Below are 15,639 nucleotides of genomic sequence, written 5' to 3'. Positions count from 1 at the left end.
TCCATCTCTTCTTGCTCTTTTCTTATTCTCTCGAGTTCCAATTTCTTTTCTTCCTCTTCTTTTCTTCTTTCCATTTCTTTTTTTCTGTTCTCCCTTTTTAATTCAATATAACTAATTATATACTTTCCTATAACCCTAATTGAATTCTTCTTTCTAATATGTTTATTTAGAGTGTATATTTTAAAGCAACATCTTAACATGTTCCAGTAATTTGAACATCTTCTTTTAATCCAATAACTGTATAAGCTATTTATACATTCAATTTTCCATTCTAGTGAATTCTCGTCACACTTTTTGATAAACTGTTCTATCTTATCCAATACATTATACTTGAAAAAAACTCTTGTTAAACCTAATTGATAGTCTATTTTATTTGCATAACCCATATATTCTAGTAATATTGATACAAACAGTCTACAATCTCTTAACAATTCTTCCGCTTTTTTCTTTATTCCACTTGTATTCTTCTCTTGACTTTCAAAATCATCATCTAATTCGATAATTTGTTTAAAATAGTTGTATATTCGGATATAAGGTATTCTACATGGGTATCCGTAAATCATTATATTCAATATCTGAATTATTCCGCCAATCTTTAATTGTTTATAAACCTTCTCACTGTCAAAGAGTAAGGGTATTTGATAATTATTTGGTTTTATGCACCTTATGAAATGGCTTTGTGTTGAGTAAAGTTCATTTTCCAGCATATTTTGTACTTGTTTAACAAACATTGTTGATACACTCTTGTTTTTATTTGTATTTATTGGAGTTGGTACCTGATTTAATGATGAATTCGCTATATTACTCAAGTAAATAACGCTTTTTCTCGATGTTTGTTTATCCGCGTTATTTATTTCATTATCTAACTTCAATTCAATAGTATTAATACTTTCAGTGTCATTTTCATCATTAATAAAACCACTTCCTGCAGTATAACCACTATTTCGAAGAGCATTTTTTAAATTGTTTATCTCTTTTATAGACTTTATTTTAGATAAAAGTACATTCTCTATATTATGAGATAAAAAATCTGTATTTTTTGAAATAAATTCATGACTTGTATATTTAACAGGCCCTGCGAAATGATTTATTGTGAACGTTTTGTCTGTATTTAATTTCTGTATTTGTATCACATTGCTTATTGCACTAGTTAAATTTATAAATCTTTCTTCTGACAAATTAACATCGTTTTTTATATTATTCATTGCTCCAGAACAAATAGATCCCCTGTTAATTGTAATGTTTTTGTTTGTACTTGCATTTGACAGCTTATTTAACATATGTACTCTATTGCAAAATGCATGATCCCTATTTCCCTTCATAGGTATTTTTCCTGTTTCATCTAGAATTGATATTATATTATAAGGTAACGATCCCACAAGTAAATTATTATTATCCAATTTCTCTTTAAATGGACTTCGGTCCGTTTCAGATATCCGATTATTATATTCGTCGTTATCGTTAACTAAATATTTTGGGTTTACGCCACTCATAATTGTACATACGAAGGATTGTTGAAAAAGTAAATCAATCACATTTGAAGACGGCTGTGTTGAGATTTTGTCATTTATTCCCTCAGTTTTATATAACACTGTATCTCTATACAACAACTGTTCTAAAAAGAAGCTATGAAGTCTTTCATTGCAATAGTTTATCAATAATTGCTCAAAACTATTAACATAATTAGGTTCTAAGTCCTCAAACCCAAATATATCCAATATTCCAATAGAATTGTCATTATTTGAATTTAACTCAGAAATATCATTATCCTTTAATGAACGATATTCAATATTTGAGCTTATATTCTGTTTTAAGGCGATATTAATAAGTTCAACAACACTATTAAATGTCCATTCATAAAGATATCTTGATATACTATCTCTTGTAAATATAGCCTCTGAATATGAAAGTTTCTTTTTAATTTTTACTATCTTTTTAACTGTTAGTAGTTCTATTAATTCATTCGGGTCTTCTAATCCCCATATATTAGCTATCCTCTCAATAATTAACAAAGAACTCTCTTTCAATTCACACTCATCTTCCTCCTGATTTGCAACTTCCTTATATTCCAAATTACCCAATAGTAGAATTGACATTATAACATCGTAAATGTATTCTCTGTTCATTGAATTAACTCCTATTGAATTGAATGACTCATTTATAATACTCATATTGTATGGAACTGTTCTCATTATCTCGCTAAGGCTAAAATCTATCATGTTATTACTAATTTCAGATTTTTTTAGATTTTCTGTTTTCAAATAATTAAACTCTAGTACATTTAAAATATCTTTGTCATTCATTAAACCCCATCTATTTTTTTGTTCTTGAGTCATTTCATTAAGTATGTGATAAAAAATGTGATAGTTTCTTTCATTATTTGGTAAATGTACTACTCTCGATTTTGCTAAAAGATATGTGTTAATGCAAGAATTCATTATTCTACCGTTATTGTCGAAATACAACTTCATATATTTTCCAAATCTAGACGAGTTACAATTTCTTATGGTTTTCGAATTTCCAAAAACTTCTAATAAGGGATTTGATGACAATAGACAATTTTCTATTGTAACAATATTTTCTTTATTATTTGATGTATTGTTCCCTGCTTCCATTGCCTTTCTTGTTCTTTGTTTATTACTTACAAAACTCAAATATTTCAACACATGTTTTGAAGTCTCAGTCTTTCCTGCACCGCTTTCTCCAGAAATGATGATTGACTGAGATCTACCGTCATTTAGCATTCTCCTATAAGACCATTCAGCTATTGCAAAAGGATGCGGTTCCATATTCATTATATTTTTACCTATAAACCCATTTGCTACATTTTCGTTGTATATATCATAGTCCTTATACGGATTGACTGCTAACAATATTCCGCCTGCGAAACTGTACGTCGAATATCTTGGATAGGAACAATCATCAATATTACTAACCTTTTTATTATCCTTATTCAAGGACTCGTAGCAGACTTGAATATTCTTTAGAACATTACCTATATTCAAATTTCTAAGTTGAGAATTATCTTTATAGCCAAAATCTTCATCTGCCTTGTAAATCACATCTTTACTAACTATAATAGAAACTAATTTTCCATTATCATTGCATTCACATTCATAGATATCTTTCTCTGAATCGTAGGAAATTACCTTTCCACAAATAAATATATCGTGTAATACTCCGCCATTTTCATCTATTCTTTTCGATAATTCTACTGTTTTACTATTATATTTTGAATATATCCATACCTTACTTCCATTTTTAAACACATTTTCTAATTCCATTATACAATGTTTTTATTTAAATGAAACAAATAACTTATTATACAGTGTGTATTATACTTGCTCTCAAAATTTTGTAAATTTATTTTTTACACATAAAAGAAATGAATGTGAACTTTCTCTTTCGTCTGTGCTTTACTCTAGTAATATTTAAAGATATGCTTTATTATTTTTTGTTTTTATTTCTCTTTTTCACGAGGAGGAAAAGTGGAGTGGGTTCATGGAAACAAATTGTTCTGCCTCCCTTAGATATTAGATCCCAAGTATGCAATTCAAAAATAATCAAATAGATATATTTATTTATTTTGCTATTAATATTATTATAAATACTTATTTTTATGAGTTTTCATGCCTGTCAAATTTTTAAATTTTAGCATGTTTATACATTGGGTAACTGTGGGGTGGCGGGCTTTTTTATATTTTATCTTCAAAAGATCCATATAAATTAGTAAAACACAGTTTTTAATTTAAAAAAATTCTGATGACTTGCACTACTGGCTAAAATAAGCCAAACTGTTGATAAATATAATATATAATCCGTATTGTAGATAGTGGTGTACGATATCTGACAGTTCGAAGCGCCACAAAATACTAGATATAAATTGCATTTTAAGGTAAATTCAATAACGAGTATATATCAAAAAAATGAATTTTACGCAAGAAAAAAACCTAAATTCATAAACATTAGACTAGGAGCTAAAATAGGAGAATACTAAAAGTTAAAGCTTTGTTATCTTCTATCTGTTTTTCCCAAACCACGTTTACCAGAGTACAAGTGCATTGGCATTTTTGTGGGAACACTACGATCAGCTTCACCTCTCTTTGCAAGCTTATTCAGACGCGACTGGGCCTTTCTGCGTAATCTTTCTGCTTTTTCTTGTTTCTCGGGTCTTATGGATGCATCAATGCGATTGGGAGCATTACTTTGACCCCTAGTTGCCAAACGTTTTTTCTTAACTATTTGTTGAGTATCTTCATCATTTAACATATCTACATCTCGTTCTATGTCCTCCCTAGGTCTCTTTTTACTGAGATTTGCAGCTATATTTAATGAATCTTCGACCATTTTTCTAGTTAATGATCTTCCTCTGTCCCTCTTTTCCTCTTCTTTCTTAACTAAACTTCTCCCTCTCTCATGGAAACGCGATACATCGTACCCTAGCTCATCTAGATTACTAGTTAATTTGTTTAGTTCCCCTGAATTCCTGGCTCTGCCTCTAGGTAATATAGGTGTATTTCTTGCTTTATTATCCATGTTTTCCCTTCTCTTCAAGTTAATCTTTTGATGTATGCTTTTAAGTGCACTTTGAGTTTGTTCCCATAATTTTTCGTCAAATTCTTGTGATGGGTCATTCATGAGTAGTATTTCTTCTTCTTTCTCCAACTGTCTTAGTTTATCTTCAATATCTGGATCTATAAAATCCATAATGTTCTTACCGTCTATAATCTCAGGAACCAGATCATATTTCCAATTGTCGTCCCTGAGAATATACTTTCTGTTCCAGTCCATTTGATAAACTCCTGCTCCTCCTCTTTCTTCCTCCAATTCTTTCTCAGTTGGTCCTGATTTTGGTTTAGTTTTTACTTTCGAAATTCCGTCCGCCATATTTTGAGTCCTTTCCTTAATCACAGATTCAGGAATAAAAGGGGGCCTATCTTTACTCAATGGAACTTCTGCGATATGAAGTCTCCCAGAAATGGCATCTACTCTCTTATTTTGCATCTTATTCTCGATTCTTCTCTTCAACAACTCATTACATGCTCTATTTTTGGCATCCTCAACACCAATTTTCTGCATCGTTGACATCTTCAAATAATCAACCACATCCACATTGCACATATCTTCCGGATTTTTAACTTTCAAATCTTGTATCATTTTCTGCTCCTCTTGATTTAAGTCCTCAACTGATCTTGAATCTATTTTATTCAATACAATAAAAACTGGCTTATTTCTAAATAGTGTTTTTATCGAGTGAAATAAATGTGTTTGTTTTTCAATACTGTATCCACACTCTTCTGATATATCAACAAAATACAGTATGCATGAATGAATATGTGCCAGAGCCGTAATAGCTGTCATTTCAATTGTATTCCTCTCATCTAAAGGACGATCTAAGATTCCAGGGGTATCTATAACCTGCCATCTAACATAATTGTAATCAAAGTGTCCAACATATAGCGATTTTGTTGTAAATGCATATGGTTCAACTTCAACATTTGCGTGTGATATACAATTAATAAAGCTACTCTTCCCTACGTTTGGATATCCACACACTATTAACGTTCTCGTTGTTGGATTTATGCTTGGCAAACGTCCAATATGTTGTCTAACTTCTTCCAGATATTCTAATGGTGCCTGAAGTTTTTTTAAGCACGTACACATCCTACCAAGTGCTGCTCTCTTTAACATTTTACATTTATATGGGCTGTCTGCATATTTTAACAATCTGACGTAGTCCTTGGCCAATGAATCTATTATATTTTTCGAACCAGATATGTGTCCCAATGCCAATTTGTAGTGATCCCTATCATATAATACATTACATAAGTCCGAATAAAATGGGTGTATTTCATCAAGTCTCGGGAACTGACTAAGAATCATTCCAAGTCTATCGTGTATTACTTGTTGACAAAACTTTACTTTTCTCATGTAAAAGGATCTAATTCTACTTATTTGAAATTGAGGATGTACTTGTGTTGGTGTCTTTCTTTGGGTTTTAGATAATACTATATCTATTAGATCTTTACTATTTGGTATTATTGTAATATCCTGATAAGTTAAGAGAAAAATAAAAAATCAAGTTAGAATAATTTTCAATTTTTTTCGAGTTTTCAATAATTTTTAATTATATTTGTTTAAACCTACCTTGAATCTATGACCTAAACTTGTTGAATTCATCTTTTCTATAATCAAAACTAACTACTAATTTTACAGTAACAATTTAGCTTCCTTCCAAAACAAAATAATATTCCAATATTTGTATAATATGCTTCTCCTTCAGTTTATCTCCCTTCACAAATAGTGAAAAAAAGATAAATTAAATTAATTTCTTTTCTTAACAAGTAATTGCATAGATATACTTTATCAATATATGTTACTCTAGTACTCTAGGTCAATAAAGCTATCCTTTTTTCTTCCTTCAGACCTTATTGTCTTGTTTAAACCTATAAACTTATTATTATTATCCGGTCTTCTATGACAATTTCTCATGAAATTTGTATTTAATTTTTATCTCTCTATTATTTGTTATTAATGGCAGTTAGTAGTTACCTTAATTGCCGCTTGAATATTAGCGCCACATATTTTAAATATTGTGATGAGCACAAGTTTAAAAGGTGAAATAAAGAGCATGCAAAAAAGTGAGAGTAATACCTGAAAATTTCAATTATTTATCTCATAATTGAAATAAATATTTATACATTAGCTAAATGTGTATTAACATAATTCTGAGGCATAAAACTCAACCACACTACATTTAACGCAGTAGTTTATTATTTGTTAATAGTTTTTACAAAATAAACTAGTTCACTAAAATACTCAATTGTTTTTATGGACTAAAATATGAAGAGAGGGAGTGCCAACTTCTTTTTGCCTAAAAAGGACGCAAATAAATTGAGATATCTGGAGAAAGTTGAAGTGACATGCGAGAATGGTGACGAACTATTGAATCTAGACGAGGCTAAAGAAGAGATCAACTTATGTTTAGATACATTTAAAATCAATGAGATAATAGAGATAATGAATAATATTGATCTTAATAATGATATTGAAATAGTTAACAATTTGTCAAGTATAAATTATGCAATAATAATCTCCTATATTTGGAATAAGTTAAATAGTAGTAATAAAAAGGGAATGTTGGTATTTTTGTTGAATGTGATTGAATATGTGAATAATAAAAGTAGGGATAGTACAAGCAACAATAGAATATTACTATTTAATATTTTAGTTTTTTGTGTAACCAATATACTATTTCAGGAATTTGACTTGCTTACTATTAAGATTGAAGAAAAAAAAAGCAACAATTTTAAGGTAAAACCTACAAATAAAACAAAAAGGAGTAAGGCAAAAGTAAAAAAAAGTAAGTATTTGTACGAAGAGAGTGATGAATCCGATAGTGATGATCAAACGGGTGACTACTACGATAATGTAGATACTGAAAATGATACTAAAAATAAACACAATTGCAACACTGATGAATTATGTTATAAACTATATAAAAATTTAGTCGATACTGTGTCTTCAAATATCCACACTTTTAGAAATATGAGCAACACAATAAAGGAATGGTTGATAATACTGTCCCTTAGAGTTGCGAATATTGTACAAACAATAGATATGACTGATGTAGAAGATGAATTTATGAACAATAACTGGGAAAACACATCAGAAAAGTTATTGGTTTGTATAATTAATAACACATACAATGAAGATAATAGTATGGATTCCAAAAATTCTGATGAATATGAAGGCAAGATAGAATATATTTTTGAAATAATATTAAATTGTATATTAAATTCATCAATAGATATGATATCAAACGCTAATTGTAATTTGAATATAAGTAATAAGAATAATCAAGTAAGTAAAAGTTTTGGTAACTATTTAAGCAGGATATTGCTTGGTATAAAAGAAGAAAAGTGTGGCGATATATTTTTAATATACATATTCGAGAAACTGGAGTTATATTGGAAAAGACTTGATGTAGTGAGCGATTTTGAGGAGGATAATAAATTTATATCAACATTAAGTTGTTTTATTGATAGTGTTTCAAAATCGTGCCCAAAATTGATACTAAATGGTGTTTCATATATAAGAAGAATACTAAAAGTCATGGTTTCATACAAATTAAGGTCTAATTTTATACTCTCAGTAACAAACTCACTAATTAATATAAATAAAAATATTGATAGTTTGAACAATAGACCACAAATAATTGAGACAATTGATTTACTTATTGAGAGAATATATGACTCCCATCAAAACTGTAGAACAAAAACAATCCAGTGTTTGCACAAATTAATGGAAAGTAACTTAATTCCGTACACTTTTTTTATTTCACTTTTGAAAGAGATAAAAACAAGAACATTAGATGAGTCTTCATATGTTAGATCTTCTTCATTTAATTTGCTTAGAATTATGATTAGAAAGGCAACTGAGAATTATTACCAATTGTCGTTAAATTATGATTACTTATGTACGTTAATAGATAGTGTAGAAAAAAAGTTGATGAAGATAAATAACAATAATATACTGGATGTAAATGAGAAAATATTGAATAACTTTGCTTGCAATGAAACTGATAATACAGAGAATGGCGATAAAAAAGAAATAGAATATGAATTAATGAAGGTACTTTTATCAGATGCAAGAGAGGTTTCACTAATAGTTGAATCAATAATAGAAGAGGTATGTATCCACGGAATACACTCAAAAACGTCATCAGATGTATCTTCATGTATACTTTTTATATGTGAATGTGTTTCTTTAAATATAGTTAGGGGTTTGAATCACATCTCAAGTGTTTTTAATTGTATATGGAGAGTAAATAACGTGAGTGTTTTGAATTCAGTTATCCACGGATTTTATATAATAATTTCAGATGGGAATTCAAGCTTAATTTGTTTGGAGGATCAAGAGAACGAAAATAACAATGAGCAGGAAATAGACGACGGAAGAATATCAATAAGTAAAAGTTGCGTTAAAAATATAGCAAAGGTTTTACCAAATATAAAGGAAGACGATTTAATAAATATAATGAGAATACTGGAATTGTTATCCAGTACAAATCAAACTTCGAATTCCAGTCTAATTTCAAAGAAATATACAAGTAATTTCGACATTAATTTACTGAGAAAATACACTTTTGATGAAATTCTCGAGATTAGTGATAACATCTTCGAAAACCCCGATATAGAATACAAATACATTTCTCTTATCGAGTTTTATACAGTAATATTAAAAGTGATTGTTTTAAATAACAATAGTTTATTTAGACCTGGTGACAACAGTTTTGAACTATTTTACGACGTTATTGAAAAATCAATAAAAAAAAATAACTTGAATATAATTGAATCTACAATTAAATGTATAAACTTGATGGAAGTCTGTGATTATTATGAAAGTAAACTAATTAATATTTACTTTAACATATTAACTTTTAACAATGGTGGTAAAAATGGAATACACAAACACTCTTTAATTTTTAAAGTAATAGATTCAGTTTTTATGTTACTGTGCAATCCATCTAAACTCAAATTCGTATTGAACAATAAAGTCTGTAAAAAAGTATTCATGATTGACATTTTTATTAAAAAACTTAGTGGTTATTATTATAACAATTACTTGGGATGTTTAAATGAACTTACGCTTATTAAACTATCCCAAATAATTCTTTCACTTACACATATTACATTTAAGTATGGCTGTTATATTGAAAATATATATAGTAAGTGGAAACAGTTATATTCTATATATATCAAAAACAAAGACAGTGTTAATTCAACTAAAAAGAATTCAGAGTGTGGTGATGTTAACTTGGAAGAAGAATATCTCGAGCACGTTCAGTCGATTTTAGAAGACAATTTAATATCAGATAGGACCGTATTTAACATGATAGTTCCAATAGTCAATATAATTTCAAGGGATCCAACTATACTAATCGATACGAACAATGACAATGTTTATTATAATAATGAGGCCAACCATTTTATTCAGTGGCAAATGGATTATTCAAGAAATTGTTCTCTCATATCATTGTGTAAACTTATTTCGATTTCCACTGAACTATTAAACATAAATAAGGAATTAATCAATGACAATAATCTAAATTTTAATGCAAAACTATCGTATTTGCTTAATAACATTCCGAATATTCAATTAATATTCACACTTTTGTATGACCCAACATCTGTTAGCTATATAGACAAAAATCAATTAAATGACATTAGAGTCAATATTATACTTTCTACAAATGACTTATTGACAAGGTACCCTAATATAATGGATCCTTGGATGGGCAAACAATACTCACTAATAAACAAGGACAAAATTCAAAATAATGACTACTATATCGATAAAAATACAGTTGAATATAACATCATGCTCATTATAAACTACTTGTTGAACATTGGATTTATTAAGCCAAAAGACGAATTGTTGTTAAGCTATCTCAGATGTATATATAGTAAAACCGAGTTTAACACAGAAATGTCAAGTCTTTCAAACTCGTTTTTCCAGGAATTTTTCAAAGATTTAAATAACCAATTGTCAACAAATGTAATTCCCTCCTTAATCAACCACCTTTCTATTGATTACTCAAGCTTATATGATAATAGAGAAAAAATACAAACAATTATTCAACAGATGCAATACTTGCTCCAATTTGTTTCTGGAAAAGAAAATGTCTGTTGCATGTTAATTCCCAAATTTATTTCTAGAATGTCTAAAACAAATGACTGCAAATCACTAGAATTCTACATTTATTCACTTGAGTCTCTTAAAATAAACTCAAAAGCAAAATGTATAAACAAAATTATAGACAACATTAATTTGGTCCAATTTCACATACAAGAATTTGATTTTGTTAAGCAGTTTTTCTACAAAATCGTCAAAAATTACACATCATCTAATTCATCCACAGAAAACAGTCATTTACTATCTTTATTTGAGGATATAAAATCCGAAAAACCAAACAATCAACTTCACGAAGCAAGTAAAAACACCAACATATCTTCAAAAAATTCTCTGAAATATAGCAATAATTGCTCAAAGGAGAACAAAAATATATCAAACAATAATATTTAGACGCTAGATGTTGTGTTAATTTGAAATGGAACTGATTAAAGTCATTTAGTCATTAGATCTTCTAATCATTTTTTCCTATTTTTCAACCTATGCAAGACAGAAAGTGCATGCATGCATGCAATTCTTTTAGCCCACGGGTACCGGTACTCTATTTTTTAGCTTATCTTGAGAACGTAGTGTGAAGAATTGAAAAAAAGATTCATCAGCATTTTTTAGTGTAAGTAAATTTGTTTCACCCATTAAAAAAAATCAACTTTAAACAACACAAAATTAAAGCGTAGCGCAATTGTGGGTCCAGAGACGGAAGTAAAAAGACTAATTTGAATCTAATACAACTTGGGACGAAACTAAATGTTTAGTTTTGGATTCTAATAGAATAGATATGAATTTATTGGAAATATTATTTAATTAAAAAATGACAGTCAAAAAAATTTTAAAAAAATGTAGCATTTTAGCGGTCAAAGTTAGCGTTTAGAGCTAAGCATTCGTAAATTAAGGATCCTAAAAATTATTAGTATTTCAAAAAAAATATAAACATCAAAATTACTAAAGTGGATAGCATTTCGGTTAAAAGCAGAACAGCAGTATAATTTTAAATATGAGTAATGCCACATTTAACTCAAATACTCGCAAGCCAATGAGTTTTATTGACAAGACTATAAGTAACAATGAAAAAACGAACATCAAAAAAAGAGTCATATATAAGAATAGTTCAGTAAATTGCTCTGATAATAATTTGCCGATAAACAATATCGGAAGAATAATGAAGCTTTCCATACCTGATAATGGCAAAATATCACGTGAATCAAAAGTACTAATGCAAAAATTGTCCCGTGAATTTATTTGTTGTATATCCCTGTATGCAGGAGAAATATGCACGTACAACAAGAGAAAAGTGGTTAATGGTGAAGATATTATAAATGCATTATCTTATTTCGGCTATGAAGACTATACTTTCGTGCTATTGGACTACTTGGATAAATGGAAAAATATAAAAAATTTAAGAAATGCAAGACTAATGAATAATTATATGTGTACTGGATATTTTTACTCAGGAATTAACAAAGAAAACATAATTTTGGACGAAAACAATGTTATTCAAGATTATTCCCAAATGAAACATAGATGTATGAGTAATGTGATTAAAAGTGACGCAGCAACAAATGAGGCAATAAATAAAGGACAAAATTTAAACTTAAAGGGTAATTGTTTTGAAATTCAAAACAATTACAATATTGTTAATTGTAATACCAACTCAAATCGTTCTTCCTCAAGCGACCTTATTATAAATGAATATGGAAAAAGAAACTATTGTTTAAATGAGAATGAGCCAAGGGAAACTCATAAAAATATATTTTACGGTGATATTTGCAACACTAGAAACATTAACAACTTCGGTACTGTTAGTGGAGTTCAAGATTGTGGTGAAAACTACAATATTAACGCGTCAAATCCGAATTTATTTAATTCACGTAGTGATATGAATAAAACAAATTTACCAAAGCAAGATAATATTATTGGTGGTTACAATGATCATATTGATAATAATTGCCTTGAAATAAACGGTGAATATACCTCTGATTTAGGTAGTGAAACTAATAAAGAAAAATTTATTTATTGCTATAAAAGATAATATTTAATTACTAGTAATTAATATAGAAAAATAATTTGTTTTGCTATAATTCCTTAAATAGAAATAGCACTGTCTCTTATTTTTTCAACAAACTTCACAATTATCTATTATTTTAAATATATAACCTATTTATACTTATAAAAAGCTTGTTGTTTACTGTTAAAATTACCTAACAGTACTGCATTTATTTCTGTATTCATCGTAAAACTTAATTAGGGAATCAGGAATTCGTGGTTTAACTTTTTCTAAGGCATACTTAATATCGTTCCAAGTAAATTTATTAAAACTATTGTTTTTTATAGTTGCGTCTGAAGTATCTTTATTCTTAACTATATTGCGTATTATTTGCATCATTATCTCCCTGCATAGCAAGGCCAACTCCGCACCACTATAACCATTAGTTAATTGAACAAGCAAGTCAATCATTTCATCATAATTATCTGAGATAGACATATTTTTGACATTTTCCTGCAGCTTATCAACTAACAGTTCGCTATTATTGCAATTTGAACGGTTTTTAACTAAATCACTTATGGAAGTCGAGCCAAAGTCAATATTATTATCACCGTTGAAATGTGCAGATTTTAGATATATATTCAGTATTTTTTTTCTGGCCTTTGAATCAGGTAAACCAATATATATAATTCTATCTAGTCTTCCCGGCCTAAGCAGAGCAGAGTCAAGTAAATCAGGTCTGTTGGTAGCACCAATAACGATAACTTGTTTATTTAAAGAAATACCATCCATTTCATTTAACATTTGAGACAAAACCCTAGTAGAGACATCTGATGAATTTAAATTATTTTCCCTATTTACTCCTATTGCATCAATTTCATCAAAAAAAATTACACATGGAGAATTTTGTCTCGCCTTTTTAAATATATCACGGATTGATTTTTCAGACTCACCTACCCATTTTGAAAATAACTCAGGGCCCTTTACACTTATAAAGTTCATTTTACTTTCAGTAGCTATTGCCTTTGCCATTAGTGTTTTTGAGCATCCAGGTGGGCCATATAACAACACACCATTTGGTGGTTTAATTTTTAAATCTCTAAACAATTCGTGGTGAACTAACGGCCATTCTATGCATTCTTTAAGCTGTTCCTTAACGTCATCATAACCCCCTATGTCGTCCCAACGTGTTTTTGGAATCTCAATTGAAAGTTCTCTTAATGCTGAAGGTTTGATTTTCTTTAAATTATGTGATATGTCGCTATAAGTTAAAAACAATTCTCCACTCTCATTATTCATATTATTTTTTTCCAATAAGGTACTTACTGATTCGTTGATTAACATTTTTAAGTCGGCTCCAACAAACGCCTGTGTTTCGTATACTATCGACTCCAAATCTTCATCACTCAATTTATTTGGCACGTTATTTAACAGTATTTTCAATATATCAAATCTCTCTTCACTATTTGGCACCATTACTGGAATTTCGTGGTCGAATCTACCTGCTCTTCGCAATGCAGGATCTATTTCGTTGGGCCTATTAGTTGTTGCAATCAACAAAAGATTATTATTCTCAGTAAAACCATCTATGAGTGACAACAAAGATGTTAAATACTTTTTGTTTCTATTGCTAATTCCATTAAAACTTTCCCTACTACCACATATCATGTCTATTTCATCGATAAATAGAATACTGAATATATTTTTTTTCTTATTATTTATATTCTCTTTTATTCTATTTATTGACACAAAAAAATGATCATTTTCGTTTTCATCTGATAAGCTGCATAGTGTACTGCCATCAACTAAGATAAAGTCGACAACTTGTTTCTCTTTCTCTATCTCAATTAACTCTATCTCCTCTGCAATGCAACGTGCTATTAATGTTTTACCTGTTCCGGGAGGACCATAAAATAGGACACCCTTTACTGGTTTTACTCCAAAAGATAAATATGTTTTTGAATATTTAATTGGATTAATAATGCATTTGTTTATTTCTTTCTTCAAATTAATCATACCACCTATTTTGTCCAGACCGTAATTTCTCCCTTTAGTGTTGACCTCTACTCTTTGCTCCAAATTATCTTTTTCATTAACATTTATTGTTCTCTTCTTTTCATTATATGTTAGAGAATCGTCTATATAAAATTCTATTTTGGTTTGATTTCCCAGTCTTACTAACTTATTAAAGTCTATATTAAATTCTTCCTTTCTATCAAATTCAAACACTCTAAGATAATAGATAACACTTGAAACATGAACAGAAATTATATTACCTTGCAATACACAGTGTCCTCTCGATCTTGATATTATTAGTTGTTGTATGCTTTTATTATCCTTAATGTAGTTTGGAGGTATCCTTACCATACTATTTTTCATGCCATCATTTAAACTATTCAAATCGTACACTCCGTGGAAATACAAAATTGCATGTTTACATATTTGACTTGTAATTACTTTGTTTTTCATAAAGCTTCTTAAAGGTATGAGTGATATTTCCTCACTTAAATCTTCTTCACTCAAAGATAAATTTTCGCAAACTAAATCTCCCAATAAAGCCAAATTGTCACCAAAATTTATCCCAGGGTCAAGTGATCTCGCCACTACACATACAGATTTGTCCCTGTATGTAATTATACATTGTGTACCATTTGCAATTCCAATTAAGTTTAGTGTATTTATTGAAAAACGTATTTCCAAAATATTTGATCTAGAAACATCTTTACTTAATACTACCTTTAAATTATATGGAAATTTTACTGTAGTAGTATTTTTCACCCTTTCTCCATTTGATTCTTTTCCCTTAACACTTATAACTAAATTATTGCCGTTTTGTTTGTTCTTCATTTCACCATTATTTACTTCTCATAGCTGATAAAAAAACATACTAATGTTGTTATTACTCAATATTGCAAATATAATGTCTTAACTTAAAACTAGCTTTTTTTTTATTTTGCCGGTTT

At 29.0% G+C, this 15,639-nt stretch overlaps 5 protein-coding genes across 5 annotated transcripts; 2 read left to right on the top strand and 3 right to left on the bottom strand.

Annotated features, from left to right (window-relative positions):
* Window positions 1-123: 123 nt before the first annotated feature.
* FG379_002981 (myosin) lies at window positions 124-3,284 on the bottom strand (the record flags this gene model as incomplete). The annotated part of the gene is made up of 1 exon (XM_067328611.1): window positions 124-3,284. A coding segment is annotated over one exon (3,161 nt), but the record flags the coding sequence as incomplete, so codon positions are not given.
* A 727-nt stretch (window positions 3,285-4,011) lies between these two features.
* Window positions 4,012-6,180, bottom strand: FG379_002980 (uncharacterized protein; the record flags this gene model as incomplete). The annotated part of the gene is made up of 2 exons (XM_067328610.1): window positions 4,012-6,051; window positions 6,148-6,180. The coding sequence occupies 2 exons, from the start codon at window positions 6,178-6,180 to the stop codon at window positions 4,012-4,014; spliced, it is 2,073 nt and encodes a 690-aa protein (XP_067182192.1).
* A 663-nt stretch (window positions 6,181-6,843) lies between these two features.
* FG379_002979 (Low complexity) lies at window positions 6,844-11,088 on the top strand (the record flags this gene model as incomplete). The annotated part of the gene is made up of 1 exon (XM_067328609.1): window positions 6,844-11,088. The coding sequence occupies one exon, from the start codon at window positions 6,844-6,846 to the stop codon at window positions 11,086-11,088; it is 4,245 nt and encodes a 1,414-aa protein (XP_067182191.1).
* Window positions 11,089-11,686: 598 nt separating this feature from the next.
* On the top strand, window positions 11,687-12,721 carry FG379_002978 (CCAAT-box DNA binding subunit B; the record flags this gene model as incomplete). The annotated part of the gene is made up of 1 exon (XM_067328608.1): window positions 11,687-12,721. One exon carries the CDS (start codon window positions 11,687-11,689, stop codon window positions 12,719-12,721), a length of 1,035 nt encoding a protein of 344 aa, XP_067182190.1.
* Window positions 12,722-12,886: 165 nt separating this feature from the next.
* FG379_002977 (uncharacterized protein) lies at window positions 12,887-15,523 on the bottom strand (the record flags this gene model as incomplete). Its single annotated transcript, XM_067328607.1, has 1 exon — window positions 12,887-15,523. One exon carries the CDS (start codon window positions 15,521-15,523, stop codon window positions 12,887-12,889), a length of 2,637 nt encoding a protein of 878 aa, XP_067182189.1.
* Between the last annotated feature and the right edge of the window lie 116 nt (window positions 15,524-15,639).

The sequence above is a fragment of the Cryptosporidium bovis genome, assembly GCF_009768925.1.
Source record: "Cryptosporidium bovis isolate 45015 chromosome Unknown contig_5, whole genome shotgun sequence".
NCBI lineage: Eukaryota > Apicomplexa > Conoidasida > Eucoccidiorida > Cryptosporidiidae > Cryptosporidium > Cryptosporidium bovis.
The sequence above is the reverse complement of the archived record's forward strand: the minus strand, read 5'-3'. Positions and strand labels throughout refer to the sequence as shown.